Source organism: Molothrus ater, chromosome 1 (assembly GCF_012460135.2).
Source record: "Molothrus ater isolate BHLD 08-10-18 breed brown headed cowbird chromosome 1, BPBGC_Mater_1.1, whole genome shotgun sequence".
NCBI classification, from domain to species: domain Eukaryota; kingdom Metazoa; phylum Chordata; class Aves; order Passeriformes; family Icteridae; genus Molothrus; species Molothrus ater.
Genome location: NC_050478.2, coordinates 59,048,769 through 59,071,542, shown reverse-complemented (window position 1 = coordinate 59,071,542; position 22,774 = coordinate 59,048,769). Strand labels below are relative to the sequence as shown.

General features: G+C 40.7%; 1 protein-coding gene across 2 annotated transcripts in view; it reads right to left on the bottom strand.

Moving 5' to 3' along the window:
• Positions 1–22,774, bottom strand: part of SLC66A2 (solute carrier family 66 member 2) — a 66,429-nt gene that overhangs the window by 30,739 nt on the left and 12,916 nt on the right. Inside the window, exon 4 of one of the 2 annotated variants that reach the window (XM_036406187.2) lies at positions 21,675–21,728. The exons of the other annotated variant lie outside the window; for it this stretch is intronic. Coding sequence (XP_036262080.1) covers positions 21,675–21,728 — 54 coding nt within the window. The remainder of the gene's footprint in view (positions 1–21,674; positions 21,729–22,774) is intronic. 2 annotated transcript variants of the gene reach the window in all.

Here is a 22,774-nt window from a genome sequence, read left to right as displayed (position 1 = left end):
AGAAGAGTACTCCGGACTTCTCTTCCAAAGCAGGAACATTTCTTGGGTTTCTCCAGATGGAAGATGCTTTTGAGGCAATCTTGCAGCAGGTACACATTCAATCCCCCCCACCACTGTACCTTGTGCAACATACACTAACCAAATTCTTTGCTTTCCAAGTCCAGCTGAGAGAAAGCACTGGGTCTCTACTCCTGGTGTGCTAGCAGGCCAGTAAGATTAGGAGAAGAATAAAAGACAACAACCACCACCACACACATGCCAATATTGCTACTTAAGGCTATGTATATCTAAATCAAGGTACTTACAGCACTATATTCCCCCTGTAAAGACTTGCTTCCTCAGTAGCATCACTACTGCAACTCCCTACTGTGTTACTGCTACACATGCCTGTTCAGTATAGAAGTCTCTCCTTTCTATTCCAATGTACTGACTGTTCTTCCTAGTCACTGCATTCATGAGATAGTCTCAACAGCAGGCAAAAGTGGCAATTATGACCAACGAAGAAAAACAGCCTAATAACTAGGCAGGTCATGGGAATAAGACAGCTGTGGCCCAAAGGATTCAGTGCTAAAGAAATAAGCTCTGTATTTGAAAGGTGGTGTGAAAGCAGCATGAACAGCTCTAGAAGCATGTGACTCAGAAGGAGCACGGACCCCAGGAGGAAATCCTCCTCTAAAGTTGCAGGAGTGGCAGTGAAATGGAAAGCCCAGGGAATGCCACAGCAGAGTTCTGATGACTCTGGCCAGCCGCTGCCTTCACTACAAATACTCCCAATCCTGCCCACCTCCTACACCAGGAGCATCAAAAACCCCAGAGCAAGTCAAACTAAAGAAGTGCCCCAACCCTTCACCCTCAAGGCAGAGCTGTGAAGTCAGGTCTCTGCTCCCAACCGTGCCAGCAATGGAGGCAGCAGATAAGAGATAAGCTCACTCTTCTTTGGGCCAGATACGCCTTTCTATGCTATCTATAGAAAGAGACTTCTTTTTCTGACAGCAAGATAAGCAGGGATGATGAGAATGTCACAGCAAGAAGAACATGTAGTACCAAGTTTCTATTTCTACAATAATTTTAACAATATTTTACACTATCATCTGCATAGTTATTGCCTAGCAGGCAATATACAAAGGCCTCCAAAAAAGACTAAAATGCAGTAAGTTAAGCATTGCAGTGCAGGCAGCCTTGACTCTAAAATTCTTGTAGTTGGGAGCTATAAACTCGATATGAAAACAGTTTAATTTATTTTTAATATTACTGAAACTTACTCCTTGCAGCTTAAGTCTCAGAAGATATCAAGACTACTATAATATTAGAAACAATATGCCCTTTCTCATTTAAAGACTGTAATTAAAGAAATGAATAAAAGTTCTTCTAAACATTACAAAACCAAGCTGTGCATTAGACCAGATTCAGTTTGACTCAAATTCCACTGTGCCAGAGATTACAATGCCAGGTTGCATGTATAATGCAGCAAGTTACTCCCAGAAACTCTGGAAGTAACTAACTGCCAGGTAAGACTTTACTACCTTTTGAACTGCAGATCTCTGAGAAAAAAGCTGATAAGTGATCCCTCTTTTTCAGCCTTGCCTGAGCTTGACTTGCCTGAGACCCTACCTCCTCTGTTGTGAAGACACCACAAAAAGAAGGCATTTGTGATTTTTTTCAGACACCGAAGTCAAATGGCTACACATTCATAAATGCATGTGTAAGTATGTTCATGACACAAAGCTAAACACTCTTCATGAGAATACAAACTCATCTCCTCATTTAGGATTTTTGGGGGCAAGTTTAATCCTTGTTTCCTAGGTAACTCACCACCAGCAAAAACAAATTCTAGCCCCCAAACTGGCCCTAGTAATTTAGAGTCTAAACAGAAGAATGCCCTGTGCCACTGCCTTGTTTGCTAAAACAATGTGGCCTGCTAAACATCTCTTGGCCATTACCTCAGTAAACCTCCGAATAACCCATTTTAGTATTGATAGTTGAATACTTTAAAGTTATCACAGGCATGGAGGAAATTGTAGAAAGCTTTCACCTCTTCTTTTCACTTGCCTCTCTCCTCTGCCCAGTCCTTGCTACACATATGAAAATGTCAGACAAGTTTTCTTTAATTATCCAAACAGCATTACAAAGATGCTAATATCTCAAAATGATGGCACAGACTGCTCCGTTTCATAGAGCTTCCTTCCAAATATCTATTATAGTTAATAATAATAATAGGGTAGGCTGGTTAAAAAGAATCCCATACTAAAAAAAACCTTGTATTTCTCAATTTTTGTTCTATGTTGGAATAAAAAGAAAGACTTTGGGAAATCTGAGGGAGGATGAAGAGAGAGGCAAACATACAGATGAGATCTGAGAAACCAGTTTAAACTTTTAATGTCTCTGATTTGAATTAAGGACCTTCCATTTAAGTTTTTTCCATGTCCTATGGCAGCAGATCGTGAAGCTATTACCCATCCAGGTCTGGAAGCATCTCCTACATTCTGACCAATTTTGACCAAATTCATTAAAATAATTTATGTATCTGTGTTTGTGAAGACATGACCATTCACTGGTGACGACCTTTATCCCCAACAATCAATTCACGAATTTCAGGCCAGCAGTAGCAAAAAAATTTCAACTTACAACTTCTCATTTACTACAATGAACATCATTTAAGTGAAAAAGTGGCTATGGAAATTCATCTGCTATTAAAAAAAAAAATATATATAGGTAGATAAAGTTGGCAGTAATTCCAATCTCCATGTAACTTTCTAGGGAAAAGGGAATAAAAGGATTTCTGGAAGCAGGTTTTCCAGAACCTCCGTGCCTTCAGTGTCCCCTCACAACCACTAAACTAAAGCTCATCCTGGTTACAAGTCTGCACAAATCTAAATTACTGTATACAGGCACCAAACAGCAGGAATTTCCACTGCATTATCAGGAAGAATTTACAGGACAGGAGACCAGTAGAGAGTTTCACTTGAGGAGTGCCTGCAGGCTGCATTACTGATTACAGCACTTGTAACTGGAGGAACCAAGCAAGACAGAGCTTCTCTGAAACACAAATTCCCCTTCAACTTCCCAGCTGTTTAGTTTGACCAGAGATAAATCCTTGTTTTTGCAAGAGCAGCGTTTTTTTATATAAGGTGCACTTCCAAACACCTTTTTATGTAAGGTGCATTTTCTGAACACCTTGTGCTTGCAGTTCAATGCTCCGAAGCTAAAAATCCTTCAAGACATAGATCAAAAGGTAGTTGATTTAAGTAAGTGGCTCTGTAATGAAGAGTTAGGTGGTGACATAGGTGTGCATTCACAAATTGTTCCCATTTCCCAGCAGAAGTTTAAGCTCTTCTTATCCCCCTCAATATCTAACAGTTCAGTTTAGTTCCCTGAAGCATTTCCCACTGAAGCCACAAAATGTGCACTTTTTACTTCCTTTTTTTAAGATTTTACACACAGAAGAAAAGAACAAGCCTGCATTTTAAGCAAGATTGGTTCACTTATTTGGTTCAAAACATAATCCCACAAACTGTTCTGTCAGTACAAGTGAGGGGGCAAGAATGAGTGGGGGAAAAAAGAGGATCAAGATTATCTTCAGCATTGCTGCTAAGCATCCTGGCACCAAGCCATTGCTAGAGTCAAAAGACTTTGGCTATTATCCCCTTTTACAAATATTTTTACTTTTTAAAAGGACAACAAAAGACCTTCAAACCAAAATAGGCAGAAGAGAGTGCACTGGAAGTGTTCACCAGAGAGATGACTTTGCCACCACAGGGCACCATCCTTTTATCCCTGGCCAAGTGATTCTGGGATTTGCCCTCCACTGCTATTGTCCCTTTCACATTGTGTAGTCAGGAGTGCCGGGGATGTGGAGAATGATGACAGATGAACCATAAACAATGAGCTGCAAACAACAATCCTATCCACAAAATCCTCATTACATTTCTGAGTTCTGCTGTGAAGAAAGAGTGAATTTCTTTCAGGGCTGATCTGTTCTTTAACATCTACTGTACACAAAAATTAAACTAGGTACTTGTGTACAAGACTATTTTAAGCCATTTCCATATTAAGTTTGCTCTTTTCCCTAAGTGCAATTACTACAACCTACTCTCAACAGGGCATGAGGAAAGGCATCAGGGAGTAAATAGCGTCGTCTCTGAAGACACAGTAAAAAAATCTAAGGATTTTAAAGATATTTTCTTAAAATAACTGCTCCTGACTTTTACATTCCAAGGGGCGCAAAGACAAGAAAGGACAGCAGTGGAAAACAGTGACATAAGCAAGGAGTCACTGCAAGTTTGTGATGGTATAAATAGACAAAAAAAATGGGGGTGACAGGAAGCATAGAATGTTAAGACCAGCAACTGTTTTTTTTCAAAGGCCATACAAACTTGAGGTAAGATGGGGAAAAAATTTACCTCCAAACAACTGAAGTTTGTGACACTTCCAAAGCAACCTACTAAAAAGCCACTTTAAGAAAGGAGAGGATGGCATAATTTTTATTATCATGGAGATAAATGTCAGGTTTTAAAGCTTAGCTATGCACACATGCATACACAAAAAACACAGCAAACTTGCACGGGCTACTGAAGTGTGTGTGTAACACCAAAGCAGCCTACGTATTTTAGAAACAGCAGCATTGGTCCTGATTTTGATGGGAAAAAAATCTTGACACTCATATCTTACTCAAAGAAACAGAGATGTTCTGAATATTTAAAATGTTCCATCTCCAAAATTCTCTTCAGACCTCTGAGTTGCAATGGGTAATAGTAAAAAGACAGCTTTAAGCAGCTTTCAAAAATAAAAAATGTTTCCATGAAATACTTAGGATCTGTCTTCCTTTCACAGATTTCTACTTCTCCATGGAATTGGTCAGGATGAACAAGACCCTTTTTTGTAAATGTACAATGCAAGTAAAAATAAATCTGTCAGAACTGAATTCTGGGATTTGGAATCTTTCCCCCACCCATTGGAGGGGACATAGGATCCTGATGCAGAGATGTAATGCATACTGATCACAGAGCAGAGCAAAGAGAAAGTAGGGCACATAATAAATGCATCTGAAAGGAGACCTTCATAACTTCAGGAATAACGGTGGTATAGTTGCTCCCTCCTATAGTTGCCTCAGTTGTTTCCTTCCCACATGGAGGGAAATATGCTGTTTACTAGTAATCCAAGTGTTAGGAGGGAGGCTGTGTACACCCTGCCCCTCACCATAAATTCACAATTCTCTAAAAAAACCACTTTTTCTGCTGCTGATTTGAGACCATACAGGAAGCAGCTTCTCACAAAGAGCTAAGTTACAGCCTTTCCTCCCAACCTCACTCAGTGTTATGTCACCTCCTCCTACAGACAGAGACTGCATACCATTCTCTTAGTTATAACATTTTGAAGCTAAAAACATTTGCTCTGAAGCACAAAACAAAACCAAATTTTGAAATGTGATTATGTAACCTTCTGATGAGGTCTATATCTGCCAGCCTATTAATATCACTTAAATCACCACTAGCTTTAGTGAGTCAAATACTACATCTGGCACTGGAGCCAGAGCTTAGAAGGCTTTATCTGCTTCTGCAAGAACAATTTTTATACTTTTTAAGTTTTGCTTAGTAAAAAATCTTATTTATTCTCACAACAAGAAACTGATTGGAGCTAACATCTGCTTTGTTCTTGTGTCTTTGAATAGCAACTGAGAGTATAAAAGAATGAGAAAGAAAGAGTAAATTAATTTTACTAAAAATCTATCTGAAAATAATATCCACTTCATTTGTTTTTTAAAAAGAGACATTTCCAAAAAATGAACCTCCAGAACAAACACTGCAGTTCATTTACCTTTTTATAATTTAAATTAAGCCATTTTGCACTTCTATTTTAAAGCAATTTTCAAACCAAGGAGCTTGCTATAAGTTACAAGTAAAAGTAATGCAATATTTGACCATTTAATTAATTTTTAAGATGAAAAGAAATGTAATTTAAATAGATCATTACTAAAATATAGTTATTCTATTTACACATATCGCCACATGAACCAAACTTTCTTTAGTAAATACACAAAATAATTTATTTTATTACCATATTTCTTGCTTGGTAATTTAAATTATTATTTGCAAAGTAGCTCCAATACTAACTTTTCTTTGCAGTAAGAGAAAAAAACATACTTTCCTCATCAGCTTTAATGAAGCAGAATGCTTGGAAGTGAAAAGGAGATGGTTTGGGCCTTGAAACAGGAGCAATAGTTGGTGGGACACGACTCTGAAGTGAATTCAGGAATTGCTATGACCTACAAAGTAATCCTTCCACCTTAATTCTGCCTGTTCCTTGACACAATGTCCTGTACAACTCCCCAGCAGTCCTGGCTGCCATCTGGAATGTGGCTATAAGCCAGCACTGCTCTACACTGTGCTATCACACCTCTAAATGTCTAAATAATTTGCCCCAATATCTAATGCAACCTGAAATAATCTGTATCAGGTGCATGCAGCAGTAAAAAGTATCAAGCTGGAAGGCAGGGCAAAGATGATGTACTGCCTATTTCAGAAAGTTGACAGTCACATCTCAGTGCAGATAAGCATAGTTGATACATAGGCCAAATCTGCTCCAATGCAGCACTCCCATCAAACAGCTTCACACTTAATGCCAAGGTCTGCACCACTTCCCATAACAATGCCCACCTCCCCAACACACAGCAACAGAACCAACAAATAATTTGTAAACAAGTTTCTTCTCTTGAGCATTCCATTCTTTGGGCATCTATTAACTGCCAAACAGCAGAAGTGACAACTTGGCATCCACACCAGAAGGGTGTTTGGTTTGGTGTTTGCTCTTCAACATACCCTGGTTCATAAAAAATCATTCCAAATATAAAACTAGACAAAGCCAACTGTGAACTTACTATCACCAAAGAAAATCAGTAAGTAAAACTTCACGAGGCAGGCAGCTTTCCCTGACACAGTGCTGATCTCAGCACCACAGAAGGCAGCATTCATCTCATCAGACTTGAGATCTTGAGTCCAACCCTCAGATTCAGGCCCTTTGCAATTCATGGGAGAGAGACTGGCTTGCCTTCAGCTTCTGCAGGCCACTCAGCAAGTCATGGATGCCTTTTTCTGCTATGGAAAACACTGAGATTTCAGGTGTTTCTCCATCTCAAGTCAGGAAAAAATCACACTAACATTAAAAGATGGGAAACCAGCAGTACCTAAACAGCCAAAAAGGTTAGGATGCAGGCTTCAGGCTCCCATTGAAGGTTTTCTCTCCCCTGCCTGCAGCCTGGCTTACCAAGAAACAATCAGAGCCACTTTGTTCACTAATAAACTCAAGAGTTATCCGTGCAAGCAGGAGCCTCCACCTCAGTCTCTTGTATCCCATGCAAGTGCCATGATACTGCTTTGCAGCCTGTATAACTGGAGTGTTCAGCTCCAGTCTTCACAGGGCTAAAAACATTCAGGGGCAGAGACAGACACAAACTAAATGGGCAATGAGGGCTAAACTGCATGCACTTTCTTGTGGTGGCAACAGGGGATCAAGAACACACAGGAAAGCAGGAGCACCTAAGCCCCCTGCCCTAATTCATCCTTTCTCAGCATTCACATGGAATATAGAGTACTTAGGTTCTACTGCTTCATTTTCCTGCTTCAGAGATAGGACACAAAGTAGGATTTCCAATGTCATCTCTTAAAAGCAAACAGAAAAGGGAGAGTGTCTAAGATCTCTCTTCTCTCTCACTTGAAATGTCCTCCTAAGGTTTGAAAATCCTTTTCCAATGAACATTTGGTGCATCACTGCTTGCAAAGTGGGAGTGTGCAGTGGAGAGAAAATGGGAATCTTTTCAGAAAATAAAGTTATCACATATTATTTTCAGTCCAGGATGGTCAGTGTACTGCATTACAGGCTAAAAGCATGACACTTGTGTCACAACAGAAAAGGGTTTATTTTGATTTCTGTTCATACAGCAATGAAAATGGCAAAGCACTGATGTTTCAGTGATAAGTGCCTTTCAATCTCCAGCATCAGGAAATGCCTTGTTAAAATGGCATTATTTATAAGAGCTTCAGAAGCATTGATTTATTTATATATATTCCCTATTTCTAGCTTACTAGAAACTAGGAACTTCATATTCTCAGTGATTTTTAAATGATTAAATATAGATAACAAAATATATAGGACATAAAATGAAGTGAAAAAATCCATCAGGCTGTGCACAACAATCACACTGTACCTTTAGCATTACCTCCACATACAGTTCATACAGCACATTATGGCAGCTTAGACATCCAGTATTATACCTGCCCCATGCAGCATTTTAACTGGAACCAAGTGGGTGCTGCCACTCTGCCCAGCACTTCAGGTCACCTCATTGTCCATTCCTCCCACTGCATACAGCAGCGGGTACGGTTATCTCAGCAGGCTCATTTCCAACAGAAGGCCCTAACATATCAAATGAGCTTTCCCAAGTGACAACATCTGCCTTTCCAAGGGAGTATGGTTAGAGAGTCAGCAGCAGAAAGTGAGTGCAAGCTATGCCCCATCCCCTGTACATGACAGAACTTTAATATTGGCAGATGTTGACTCTGATGACAGGCTCATTTGTAGAATTGTTGATTCCATACCACTTACCTAAATGCAAAGATAAGGTTCTTTAAAACCTCATGAAATCTACAAAATCTGGATGTTCTAGAAACGTAAAAATGTGCTGCAACCAGAGGTTTTCTCCCTAGCAAGCTGTCTAGACAATCTATTATGTCTGAGCAGGCAGCACTGGGCAACAGTGCTTCTTTAAGCACACATCATGCCAGCCAGTGCTATAAACTACTTAGGAAACTAAAAAAGCAAGCTATCAATGTATTTGTACTAACAATTAAAAGCCCCTCAGCCTGAAAGTTATTCTGAAGTCTGTGGGGAGTTGAGTCACACTTTAAAAATTTCTTATATCTTTTGCACTGAACTGGCAACTTGGCCATCATCTAGAAAATCAACATTTCTCTTCTCACTTTTTTGCTTACAGAAAGAGAGCTGGCAGGCAGCAAAGCAGGACATCACCGTGAAAGCCAGATAACTAATTGTCACCATGGCTCTAAAATCACCTCTTGCCTTCTTGCATTAATAGTGCTTTAATGCGCTTTCACTGGTGAGGTCTGCCCCCTACAGCTCCTCAGCCCTGCTAGCAAAGATGAGGGAGTGCAGCAGTAGCCAGGAACAGGAAAGCAGGAGTTTGTACATAAATTTTCAAGTGACACAGATAGGATGCACGCGGGGGTGTTGAGGGTGCAGGCTTATGTCTTTGAAAGGCTAGTCCATCATCTCTGAAAGATCATGGTACTGGGAGAGATTTTCTATTACAGGGGAAAGGGGGAAGGAAAGGTAAAAAAAAATCACACCTATCTGCAAGGAGGAGACCAGGGAACTACAGGCCAATCAGGATAACCTCATCCCTGGGATGGTTATGGAAGAAGTCCTCATGGAAGTCACTCCAAAACACAGGAAGGATAAGGAAGTAGCCAGGACAGCCTGCATGGCTTTACCAAGCATGAACTGCAACTGACCAACCTGACCTTTAAGACAGCAACCTTGCAGTATCTGAAGGGAGCCTACCAGGAACTGGAGAGGGACTGCTCAGCAGCTGCAGTGATAGGACAAGGAGTAATGGGTACAAATTGAAAGAGGGGAAATTTAGGTTAGATATTAGGAAGAAATTTTTTACTGTGAAGGTGGTGAGACATGAAACAGGTTGCCCAGGCAGACAGCGGATGCCTGGCAAGTGTTCAAGGCCAGGCTGGATAAGGCCTTGAGCAACCTGGTCTAGTGGGAGACATCCTGCCCATGCCAGCAGGACTGGGACTAGATGGTCTTTGAGGTCCATTCCTACCCCTTAAGAGTCTATGAATTCATGGTTTTAAGAGCAAGAGGAGAGCAGTAGGTGTTATTTACAGTGCCTTTAACAAAGCTGCTGAGAGTCTCCTGTAGTATCTTTATTAACGAATTACTGATTTGTTAGTGGACAATAAAAAAGGCAGAAAATTGGCTAGATCATCAGGCTAAGAGATTTTCATCTCTCAAAGGAAAAACATACAATTTACAACCAGTTACAAGGCAGCCCACAGTGATTAATATTAGGGCCAATGCTCTTTAATATCTGTCATTAACAACCTGGATGATGGTGAGTTTGTGAATACCAAATTAGGGAGAGTAAGCAATAAACAACTTCATCCCAATGTGAAGCAGAAGGGAAGATGCCAATCTCTTCTTTTGGTTGACCAGTGTTAGGACCTCAGGAAACAGCATGAAGTTGTGTCAGGGGAGGTTTAGTTTTGATATTAGGAAAAGGTTCTTCATCCAAAAGGTGGTTGGGCTCCTCTGAAAAGCAGTCACAGCCCCAAGCCTGACAGAGTATAAGAAGTGTCTGGATAACACCCTCAGGGTCACAGTGTGATTTTTGGGGCTGTCCTCTACAGGGCCAGGAGTTGGACTTCAGTGATCCTTGTGGATCCCGTCCAACCCAAGATACTGCATGATTCTATGAACTGAATACAGCACTGCTATTCAAAGGGATCTTAGTCTGAGGAATGAAGTTCAGGTTACTGTGAGGCTGGGAAGGAGTAACCACACAGTACTGGTGCAGAGAGCTGACTCACTAGAGAACAGCTTCACAGAATAGCAGAGGGTAGCATGGCAGGCAATTTGAGCACAAGTCAAAGTGTACACCTATAGTAAAGGCACTCAATCACCTTCCAGGAAAATGTAGTTGGGCAAATGTATGGCAAGCAGATGGATGGATGTGTTTATTCCTCTCTACTCAATGCCCACAAGACACATTATCTGGAGCAATGCATTCAGGGCTTCCAAGTACAAGAAAGATGCTGGCCTACTGGAGTGTGCTCTTAGCAATTTCACAGATGACACTAGGTTGGGTGGGAGTGCTGACGTGCTGGAGGGTAGGAAGGCTCTGCAGAAGGATCTGGACAGGCTGGATCAATAAGCTGAAGCCAAGTGTATGACAGTCAAAAGACCAAGCACCTTCAGTCACAAGAACCCCATGCAGAGCTACAGGCTGGGACAGAGCAACTGGAAAGCTGCCTGGTGGAAAAGGACCCTGGGGGGGTGCCTGCCAGCTGTCAGTTGGCTGAACACAAGCCAACATATACTCAGGTAGCCAAGAAGGCCAATGACCCTGGCCTGCATCAGCAATAGTGTGGCCAGCAGGAGCAGGGCAGTGATTGTCCCTCTGTACTTGGCACTGCTGAGGCCACATCTCAAGTCCTGTGTCCAGTTCAGGGCCCCACACTACAAGAAAGATATTGAAGTGCTGGAGTGTGTCCAGAGAAGGGCAATGGAGCTGGGGAAGGCCTGGAACACAAGTCTGATGAGGAGCAGCTGAGGGAGTTGGGAGTGCTCAGGGGAGACCTTCTCACTCTCTACAACTGCCTGAAAGGAGGCTGTGGCCACGTAGGAGTCAGCCTCTTTTCCAAAGTAACAAGCAATAGGATGAGCAAAAATGGACTTAGGTTGGATCACAGGAGGTTTGGATTCTATATTAGGAAAAAAAACTTCACAGAAAGGATTGTCAATCACTGGAACTTGCTGCTCAGGGTAGCGGCTGAGTGACCACATGTGAAGGAATTTAAAAGATTAGCTGTGGTGATTAGGGACACGGTTTGGTGGTGGGTTTGGCAGCGCTGGGTTAACAGCTGGATTTGGTGATCTTAAGGGTCTTTTCCAACCTAAATAATTTTATGATTCTATAAATGAGCCCAGTGGTGGGCCACCAAGATGATTAAAGGGCTCAGATATACAGTGTACATGAAGAGGCTAATAGGATCCATTCAGCTTTAAGAGAAGGGTTCTTGCTGCCTACAGCTGAGGGGGAAGTGGATCATGGAGGCAGGCTCTTCTTGAAGGCACTTGGAGACAGGACAAGCAATAACAAGATACGGGGTACAAGGGAAATGCCAATTAGATGGAAGGAAAACTTTATCATCATGAAGACAGTCAGACATTGGCACAGGTGTCAGAGAGGTTGTGGAATCTCCATCTCTGGAGATACTCACAACTCACCCACACAAGGCCTGAGCAACTTCATCTAACTGGACCCACTTCAAGCAGGGAACTGGATCAAATAACTTCAGAAGACCCTTCCAAGCCAAATTTAAAGAATGAAGCTCACCATTCAGATCAAAATGTGACCAAGTTTAGAACAGCATGTGACAAGCTCAAGAAGCAGGCAATTGCAAAAGTTTCTCACCTCTACAAAACCAAAGCAGCAGCTTTGCTGCACACATGCTCCCTGATGTGAAGGGTGAGCAGACAAACCAGCTGTCTGAACATTTAGATGTTTCATTGCTGATATTATTAAATTACTCTGGGTCCCACCAAAAAGGAAAATATTTTTTCAACATCTTTGTTTATTCACTATTTTCCACAGCCCTGGAAGCGAGCTCAGCCTTGTCTCTGAGGTTCCAGTTTAGCGGCTCAGCAGACAAGTTTTGGAAACACCAGAGCACCCTCATGTGGCTAGATGTTGCTAGGAGTTCTCCTTCCTCCATCTGAATTGTGTGAGGCACAAGCAAAATCCACGTTTTATTCACAGGTTTATCTCCTCACCACACCACCAACTGGGCACGGGTCTTACACCATAAATAGTATCCAACAGACCCTGTTTCCAGTCTCTTCTTCCCACCAGAGCAGAGCTGGATGACAGGCCTGCCGGATGGCTGGTCAGGGGCACCAGAGGCAGAGCAGGCAGCCCGAGCAGCACGCTCCACAAACACAGTGTTGAACCTTGTTCCTGGGAACCTCTAGGTATAATTGCTCATGCCAGGCTGGGGAGCAACCTTCACCACCTCTCTTCTTTTCTCCCCAGACTGAAAAACAGTTTTCCCTCAACTTAAGGTAACATTGAAATTTCTTGGTAGCAAATAAAGACTTTTTTCTTTTCCCCCCACTCACCTTTTTTTTTTTTTTAATAAAGACAGGCTGGGAGAACAACAGCTGCACTGCTTCTTTCCAGCTCTCCCAAGCACTGCAGTGTGCTCCTCATGCTGCACAGCAAGAAAGGCTCCTGACACTGCACACACCTCCTTCAATCCACTTAAATCGTGCCTGCCTGTCCATCCCCTTTTTCCTTGCAGCAGGCAGGCTTTTGGAACAGGCATGGGCCCTTCACATGCTCTATTTAGCCTGGCAGATCCTCTTAAACTATAAACACAAGCACTGTAAACTGCATTAAGAAGTTCACAAAACACCAGCCTATCCACATTTTCATGTCAAAGCCATTCAAAAGCAGCAGCAAGGCTGGTGCAAAGAAGGGGTCAAAAGACTGAGGTCCAAACATACTGCTCTACCCCAAAATAACATCTTACTGAAGTGACTCTAACTCACAAGAGATAGTCAACCTGTACAATCTCCCTACTGTCTGTAAGCTGAAAACTTAAAGGGAGCTAAATAATAATTGCACAATGCAGTAGCAGCAAAAACAGAACAATGTCCACCAGGTTCCCTGCCCTGGTGACAAGTAAACATGGGTAATACTTTCTCAACTCCCTGTTTTAGGGATAGAGAATATGTATATTGTTTGATTACCACCAATGACAGAAGCCAAATGAATGAACACATTATACAAAACATTACAAAGCTACTACAGTTGACAGAGCAAATTACAAATATTTTATTTACAATCCCACAATAGTTTGGATTGGAAAAGCCCTCAGCAGGACATCTAGTCCACTCTGTTCAACAGTAATCTGTTCAAAATTTAAAAACTGAGGACATTTCATCTTATGAAGTGGTACTTTGAACCTTGCTGATTAAAAATGGGTAAATTTTTAAACTGTGAAGAAGAACCAGTTTAACCACAAGTTACTGTATGCACTACAATAAAACATAATGTTGAAAAAAATGTTATCGTCCACATTGCACAAGATCAGAATAACACCTTCAGAGCTTAAAGCTTCAGAGGATTCAGTTTAATAACTAAAAGAAGTTGCAGGTGGCAGTTCCAATTTCTCAAGTATTTTGAAAGAGTATTTTTTACAATACAGCTCTCAAAGCACAGGAATGCTACTGCATTTATTGCTGAATGCAAAATACTTCGTACAGTGCATCAACTCTGCCGGTGCAAAATGTGTGGCTAATATGAAACAATCACTAGTCACCATCTCCCACACACAAACTAGGGAGAGGACCATTACTGGCCAGTTAAAATTTTCATTGTCGAAGGTGCCACTTCTGATCTCTGAGTGAAGCCCAAAAGCCAAAAATTTTTTTATAAAGTTGCCAAACAGTAAGTCTAGAAACTAAAATTCATCAATAGTTACCAAAAATTACAGACTCTAGAACTGTTGGCTTCATTGTCCACTAAAAATATAACCTGAAATGCAACTCACCCATCCACATTCTATGGTAGGTGTTCATTCCATTCCCCATCCCACCAGTGGCAACTATTCTTCTTGCTTAACTGTTGTAACTGATACAAAAGTTAAACTTGGGAAAGAAACAGCTTCCAAACTGAAAGGAGCTTGAAGATCATTGCTTCTATTTCAGACCTGCACAAGAACTTGCACAGCTGAAAACACTTTTTCCCCAAGTTGTCTGTTAAAGGACATTACCTCTCTGCCTACCAAGTCTAGTTTTACCTTAAATTAAGGTAAAATATCTAAGTTCCAAAACAAAACCCAAAATCAGTAGGAATCTGTTCAACCATCATTGGTGCTAACCAAAATTCAGAAAAAAAGGTTTAAGTGCTACCACCTAAATAAGATCTCTCTTCTCTGAGTTATGCTACCTACATAAAGAAAATACCAGGTCAGCAGCCAAAAAAAACTGTTTACCTGGCAGACACATGTCATTCCATTTTCAGATAACTGGCAGACCCAGTAAGAATCCACCGTGAAGCATACTAAGACAAGACTTCAACTTGAAAAGTAGGACCCATGTGCTAGCATGAAGTAACAGATGCTCCACAGCTCTGGTACACTACTAAACCAGAAAGCAGAATTCAGAGAAGAGTCCTTCGCATTTCTTGGGCTCAGAAAAAACAGTGGTTTTTTGGATTTATACCACATTTCATCACCTCACCTTTCTTCAAGAGGCAACTCAAGCATCTACGTTTAGGTAACATAGGCCTGTGGTAAGAGGCACCCTATCAAACATGCCTGAGATTCCTGCCCTGTTCTGGAGATAATCAAATCACAGTAGAGCCTGCCTGCGCTGGTTCACACATTGATCAAGTGATCACAGAAAGTGTAAGCAGCCTGCTCAGGAGGAGGAAGTGAGGATGCCTGAAATGATGGATTTTGTCTCCCCATCATGTTCCCATGATGAATTCCTACTTCCCTAGAAATGTCTGAACATTTGCCAGCCAATGGGAAGTAGAGAATTAAATCCTTATTTTGCTTTGCCTGTATTCACAGCTTTTGCTTCACCCTTTAAAGTGTCTTTACCTCAACCCAGGAGTTTCTCACTTCTAGCCTTCTGACTCTCCCCTCCCACCCACTGCAGGGGAGTGAGAGGGTGGCTCTGCTGGGAAGAGCTGCCTGCCAGGGTGAGCCCACAACACCAGATTATTCCCTATGGCTAACTACAACTACTGATAAGTCTGCAGTTCATGAATGGAACAATACATCCAAGATTACTTTAAGACTTGGGAGCTATTGCCTCATACTCTACCTATCAGTCATGCAGGTAATGTCAGTCTCTTCCACTTCCATCGCATCCCACTGTCCTGGATTGCCAAGCAAATTGTATTCTATTCACCATCTGTATGGCAGTTGTCTTCTGTTAAGTGGGCAGTTTTCCTTATCTCTTCCACAACCTATCCTCCCTCCGGGGAAACATCTGTTGATAACAGGCTATTGAATATCACTGCATGACTGATAAGAACTGTAGCATTCCATTGTGACATGCTCTGCCCAGAGGGAGGAGCCAAACATTCCTACCAATCTTGAGATTCTAGAACACCGGCACGGCTTCTCCACTGCATTTCCCAGAGGAACAGCTGCCTCTTCCACTGCAACTTCAGAGGAAGACTACACCCTTTCTACAGGATCCCTGCTTCAAGAGAACCACACCTGTCACTCCAGGAGGACTGCAGCCACCATTTAATTGGACTGCTACCAACACCCTGACCAACAGGGTGTCAGGTTGTGTTCTGACTCTGTCAGTGTTATTTTAGTTTACTGCACTGTTTATTTTATCTTTTTGTTTTCTTCCCTAATAAAGAACTGTTATTCCTGCTCCCATATTTTTGCCCGAGTGCCTCTTAATTTAAAATTTATAGCAATTCAGAGGGAGGGGGCTACATTTCCCATTTCTCGGGAGGCTCCCTTCCAAACCAAGACACCCACAAAAAGAAATACCCTTAGGTTTTCTAAAGGTGACCACCTTAACTCTCACGCAAAGCCACCACCTGTCTCTCAGGCCTAAACCTGCTACATGCCATGCAGTACAAGAGTGACTTGTCCACCTGGATCCCTCGCCACTTCATCTCTAAGTCTCTGGATTTACTGCAATTCTCCCTCTCCCCTTCCTCCACCCTCCAGATAACCACATGGGCCAGCTGCCTCCAGCATAGGGAAATGGGAAAATAAAAGAAAATTCATTCCTGACCACTGTGATCAGGAATGTGCTTTCAGAGCACTCAGGGAGGCAGAAGGCAAATCAGCCTCATGCCTCCACCTCACTGCAGAGGATGTGTGTATTTCTGGATCTCTCACCTTAAGGAAACTGCAAACTGCCAGAGGCAGGGATCATAGCTGCTCAGAGGGCTCAAAAATCCTTCTTTGGGTTTCTCCCTTTCCAGCTGTCTTTTCTGAAAGGAAAAAGTCTCTCTGGAATACAGAATTTAAACTTATCCTTCCCTCTTATACCTTCTGAATAATACCAGATAAGCCTGCAAAAAAGGCATGCCCTCCTACTGAACCACTTTCAACATTTTCAACAGGACATAAAAGGCCACAGAATTTTTATTTTGAGGCTCATTAGCCTAAGGGGCTGAAGAAAGATTTACACTGAATGGAACTTCAAAGCCTGAAAGAGAGTATCTACTGGGAAACACATAAAATTGGTTCCAGAAAACAGACTGATCCAAACCCATTTTCCTCATGTTTTCTGAAAGAAAATTATTTCAGTGTTGAACTTGCAATGGTTCAGGACGAATTCCCTATGAAAATAAAGGAACAAATTTTTAAATTAAACTATTCCCTCTCTGTCTATAGTTTAATACAAAAAAAAGTTCTGTTCAATCTGTTCAGTATGCAAACAATATTTTTTTAAAAATCAAGGGTTCTATTTGGACTGAATTATTCTGAAATGCTTGAATATCTTAGACCTCCAGCACAAACCCATATCTGTAAAGACAAATTACTTTCCAGACTTGTGTTGGTCTCTTTTGCAACATCAACTAAAAATAAACCAAAATTATGTATTAAAAAGACACCAATGTTTACCATTTAAGTATTTACTTAAAACAAATTTTAAATTGCCCCTATGTGTTTATAATCTCCATTTCTTACTCTCTTTTATCTCCTAAAAGGTCTACAAATCGATGCAGAGAAAGACATGGGGAAATAACTGTTCCCATCATATAAGGAATTACAACCTAAGTGTTAATGCAGACAGGTGCCATTTTCTCAGGCAAAGTAGACCTGAATTCTTCAACAACTAGAACTCCATTAATATTTTTTAATACTTTTAAAAAAAATTTAAAAACGAACAAACCACAAATTGAAACAAAGCAAAACAAGCAAAAAAAAAATCCTTTTGGCATCCTGTTTTCTCACAGACATGTCATCACAATCCCTTCTCCTGAACATCCTCCCCAAAATACTAACAAAAGCACTCTGAAATTAGTCTAATGAGGATACATACAATCCTGGGGAGGAGGGATCAAAATCCTTCCAAGAGCACTTCCATGTTCAGTTATGCACAGACAGAGGTGGTGACACCTCAGCAACAACTCTGCTCTCATTGTTCCAGCTGTACAGGGAATTCAACCAGGCAGCACAGTGCAGAAGTCAAGCACTTCCAATGAAACCCAGGTGCTCCCCACAACCAGCAAGGAAAGCTGTGCCTCTGCTGTGTCGCCAGCTCTGCTCAGGGTGTTAGGGCTGGACAGAGAAGGGCTGGACTCACAGAGCACCCCTGGAAAAACACAGTGCTCGTCCACAAGCTGTGCAGGATGCCCAAACAGACCTAACAGTGAACAGAAGAAGTCAGAGAGCTGATTAAATAAAGTTTACATCCTTCATGGCACATGTAATGCAGTAGTGCTGTTCTCAAATATGTCAACACTGTGGTGGTGCTGTTGAACAACACAAGCCAATTGCTGCCCTGAGCTAACTAAAGAGCACGGACAAAAGGAGAGGTGGAAGTGTGAGTCAGGCTATCACACTGCCAGTGGAAACTTGCAGCAGATGCCTGCACCTGCTCAATTCACATTACTCTTTTCTCCTCATTACTATGCAGCTATAAGTCTGCAAAGTTAACTATACATACATTTTACATTTTCCCCCCATAAAAAATGTTCAGTAGTTTCAAATATTTTGCAACAGGTATTCCATTAATCTAAGTTTTTGCTGTTCCATTACCACTAATTCTTATTATTCACATTTTAAAATTTAGTGAAATCACACTCATCACATCAGAGAAGGTTTTTTTGAGTTAAAACCAAGGTTCAGGATTCTGTAATATAGCAAGTGATAAAACCATCTTCAGACAGAGAAGGAAATCCCAGAAATGTCTTTCCAAATGCTTAACCATCTACTTAGAAGGAAAAAAAAATCCAGCAAGTCCCATCCACGTTGAGGCTCACCTGCCACACACTGAAACCACTCTGAACAACTTTAAACAATACAGCCTCTTACGAACTATGGTCGTGTTTTGTTACTTCTTCAGTGATTTTGTTACCCCAACAGTCTCCGACACTCACAGGGCTCAAAATGGAATTTATATTTTAGCAAAACAGATTAATACACTTATTCACATTTGTTCTAAATCTCATCATGAAACAAGGAACAAGCAAAAACCCAAATTTCAACTCAACTGCACCTTGCTCAGTCTCAGCAATTGCCATGCTACCAGGCACTAGCTAGAACTAGGTATCTGAATTAGAAAACAAAGAAAATAAAGCATTAATCCTTCAGAACGGGAGCTACTTCTTTTTAATCTTTCCTTCACCAAGAAAAAAAAGGAAAATAATTTTATTTCTGTATGGAATCAGAAAACCCTGGGGCCAACCTTACTGTAACTTTTTTTAGGTTACTCACACTGCAGTAACCTTCCCCCACACCCTCAACTCTCTCTCAGTACTGACTGACAGAAAGTCACTTTTCAGAGTCATGTGACAGAGATAAAGACTTTGTCAGATAACATGTGGAAAAACAGTGGCATTAAGTGGTTTCTTGAACTACCAACAATAAACCAAATCCTAAAGTAATCTCAGGGAGCTCTTCAGTTCTATTCAAGGAGAAGCACCAAACAAATGCCTCTGTATTTATCTAACAAGTTCACCTAAAATTCATTGGTAGCCCAGTACATTTTCTGACTAATTGTTCAACAGCTCTGTAACTAAATAGTTTTCATAGATCATAATTTACAGACAGAATTTACTACATCTTCATTTACAGTAATTTACTACATGACCAGAAAAAGAAAGTACTATAATAATTTCTGAAGCCTAAAAATACATTGAAAAAATTTTTACACCACCCAACTATTCAAAGGAAATTAAAAAACAATATGTTCTTCTTGAGCAGAAGTTTTAATTAAAACTCATTAAAGGACATGAGAATGCACAAGCACCTCAAAGGATGGTCAATATTCCCCTCAGCTAATCTCTAAGTGAGCTTCCCCAGAGCTGTAGCAAAACACAGCACTGCAGGGCACAGCTCAGTTAAGCCCTATGTCAATTGAGTATGACATATGCTGTGACACACAGCACTGTGCACCCCACTCTTCATACCACCAGCACATACTTTTGTATGCACATTATACACAAACAGCTCAAAACATTTCTAATTTCTTTATAGCAGTGAGAATTATCATATTTCTAACTTGCCCACCCAGTCTTTTAAGTTCAGAGCAGTAGTGTAAGGCTGTCTTGTTCCTTAGCGATAATTCAATTCATTCCATTTTGCTAAGCAACTCCAAAACAAACCTCAAGTAATACCTATTAACCAAATATTTCAGACTTAGACCAGCTGGATTAAGATGTGTGGTGCTTTACTCTACATCTTTTTAAGCTATCAAACTACCAACAAATGACTTTTTAACCAAAAAGACAAGGAAAAAAAAATGATTGAAACAAGTAAAAGGTCACATTAAGTTACTTATTTCTGTTTAATTTTAACCACTTGAAGCTGGCAACTGTTTATAGCTCTAAGACTGTAAATAAAGCATTGCTAGAAACTAGTAAAAGACATCAGGAATACAGGCACATGGAAGACAGAACTGCTTAAACATTACATTCCAATGGTTAGTGTTGCAAGCCAGTGAGAATGACCACACAAACCAGAGTTAAAGACAAACAGAAACAGTTTGATACCAAATCCAGAAAAAATAATGTTTTGAAAATACAAAAGGAAAAGGTGCTTTGCAAAAATACTGGTATCAGACCAAAAAACCTGATAAATTTCCCAAAGCATGAATTTTGCCCCTAAATCTGAAAGGGGGGATCCAGAAGATGAATCATTAAAAGAGAGTCTTATTTAACCTAAGCAGGAATGGCCTTATGGCTTCAAGAAAGCACTCAGGTTAATACCACTCTTGGGCAGTTTCTTAGAGCTAACTCCAGCTTGATTAACTGTGTGTTGAGAAATACAGAGACTCTCCTTTTGCCACAGTAACGTTCCTCTGTGCCCTGGATATTGCCAGTTGAGTTGATCCTTCACTAACTCAAGAACTGCAACAGAACAGTTGGTATCAACAGAAGATTCTGAATCAGTTCAGTTAAAAATATACTAAAAGTTGATTTTGGGGAACTTCCGTGCCAGCATAACTTCTCTGATGCAATACCCCAGCTAATTTAAAACAAAACTACAATTATTTGACTAAAACTGGCATTCCTAACTATTAAAGAGTGGAAAAAGTACTGCAAGGCTAGTTTGCACCTAATATTTCTTATTCCTTAGGTAAATTAAACAACATAGATTCCAACTCTGAAACTGAAGATTGGAAGCTCTCACCTTGGGCATTACTAATTCCCAAATAGCAATTTTGAGGCTGCTCTATAATAAAAAAGAGAGGAATATTCACAAGGATGCAGGCACTTTGCCTGAATATCAAAGTGAAATATCTGCTGAAAGATACTGCTGTATATTTCATAGTTTCCTCAGCATTAGAGCTGAAAAAATGCCAACTGAGTCTGAAGAAATGAATCACTGTTTTGTTTGTCCAGCTTGGGGAAGGAGTAAGGAAGACACACAATGTAGTCAATTCAACTGCCTTCAAAGAATTGGTTTCTGAAATAGAGCTGAAAGCAGCTTTTCCTCTTTTCCATGAAAGTTAAAAGTGGGCAGGTGAAAAATTTAAAAAAAATTAAAAACCAGACACCAGGTTTTAGTATGTCAAGAAAAGGTAATGCAAACATTCTCTATAGAAATGATCATGCAATCATTGCCCAAAACGATCACAAAAAGTAGCAAATCATGAAATATGTGGTTAAGGGGACAACTTCAGGCAGAATGGGTTTGTACAGTACATACCCAGATAGGATCTCTTGGGAGGTGCTTTGATTTCTTCATCCTTACTATCTGCAGCTACATAAAAAAAGAGTTGAAGGGAAAAAAAAAAAGAAAGAAAAGACAAACAGACTTTTATGATTAAATGCAACAGTGGTTACTTGAGCTACAGTTTAGTCAGTTAGTACATTTTATTCATTAAAAAATAATAGCCAGACCAAAACATGCCAGAAATTTTAGTCCCCATGCTTTCTATAAGGCTCCCACCCCACAATGCTAAGATAGGACTGAGCAGCAGGAAGTCCCTGAACAGTCTCAGTGCACAACCCAGCATGCAGTGTACATATGAGGGGAAAATAAAGGCTTAAAAAACAATTAAACAGGCAGCTTGATTCTTACTTTAGACTACATAAATTCTAACTTTTCGTGATCAGAGAAAACAACCTGTTACCTCAGCAACACAGGGTGTGTGGATATGTATGTATTAACAGCTGAGACAGTAGTTACCTTGCCTCTGGTGGAAAATGCTATTCAAAAATACTGTCACAAAGCCCAACAAGAAGAAGAGAGAACAGACCTCATCTGCAACAATGCTGCATGCTAAACCTTTTCCACTCTAACCTTCCTCTGCCAGTTGAAACCCATATATTACACAAGAGAATTCTCCAGTGCCAAAACCAAAGCTCTTCAAAGGATCAGAGTGCTATAATAAGATACAAGTTACAAAGGAGATTAAGTCAACCAGCAAAACTGGATGAATGACAAGAGGAAATAATGTAAAACCACAGGAGCCCATGTTCTTCTTGTGGAGCTCAGGCTGCACAAGTACAGAGAGATGTCCAAGAATCTCCTTTCAATAAATATTGTCCACTGGTTTTCAGTATAGTTCATACATTCAAGGGGGTCAAAATCTGTCACAACGTCTTGGGCATTACTAGAATGTTTGCTGGAGAGAGGTGGGAGGCTGATTTGGGGAGAGTGTCTGTATCTCCAAGAATATGAAGAAACTGCTCTGGCCCACCAACATTCCCAAAAGTAACCAGATGTTTTCAGCTGTCTGTACCTGTGACAATTTTGCTTCAGCCACCTCTTGGTTCTTGAGTAAAGACATAGCACATCCACAT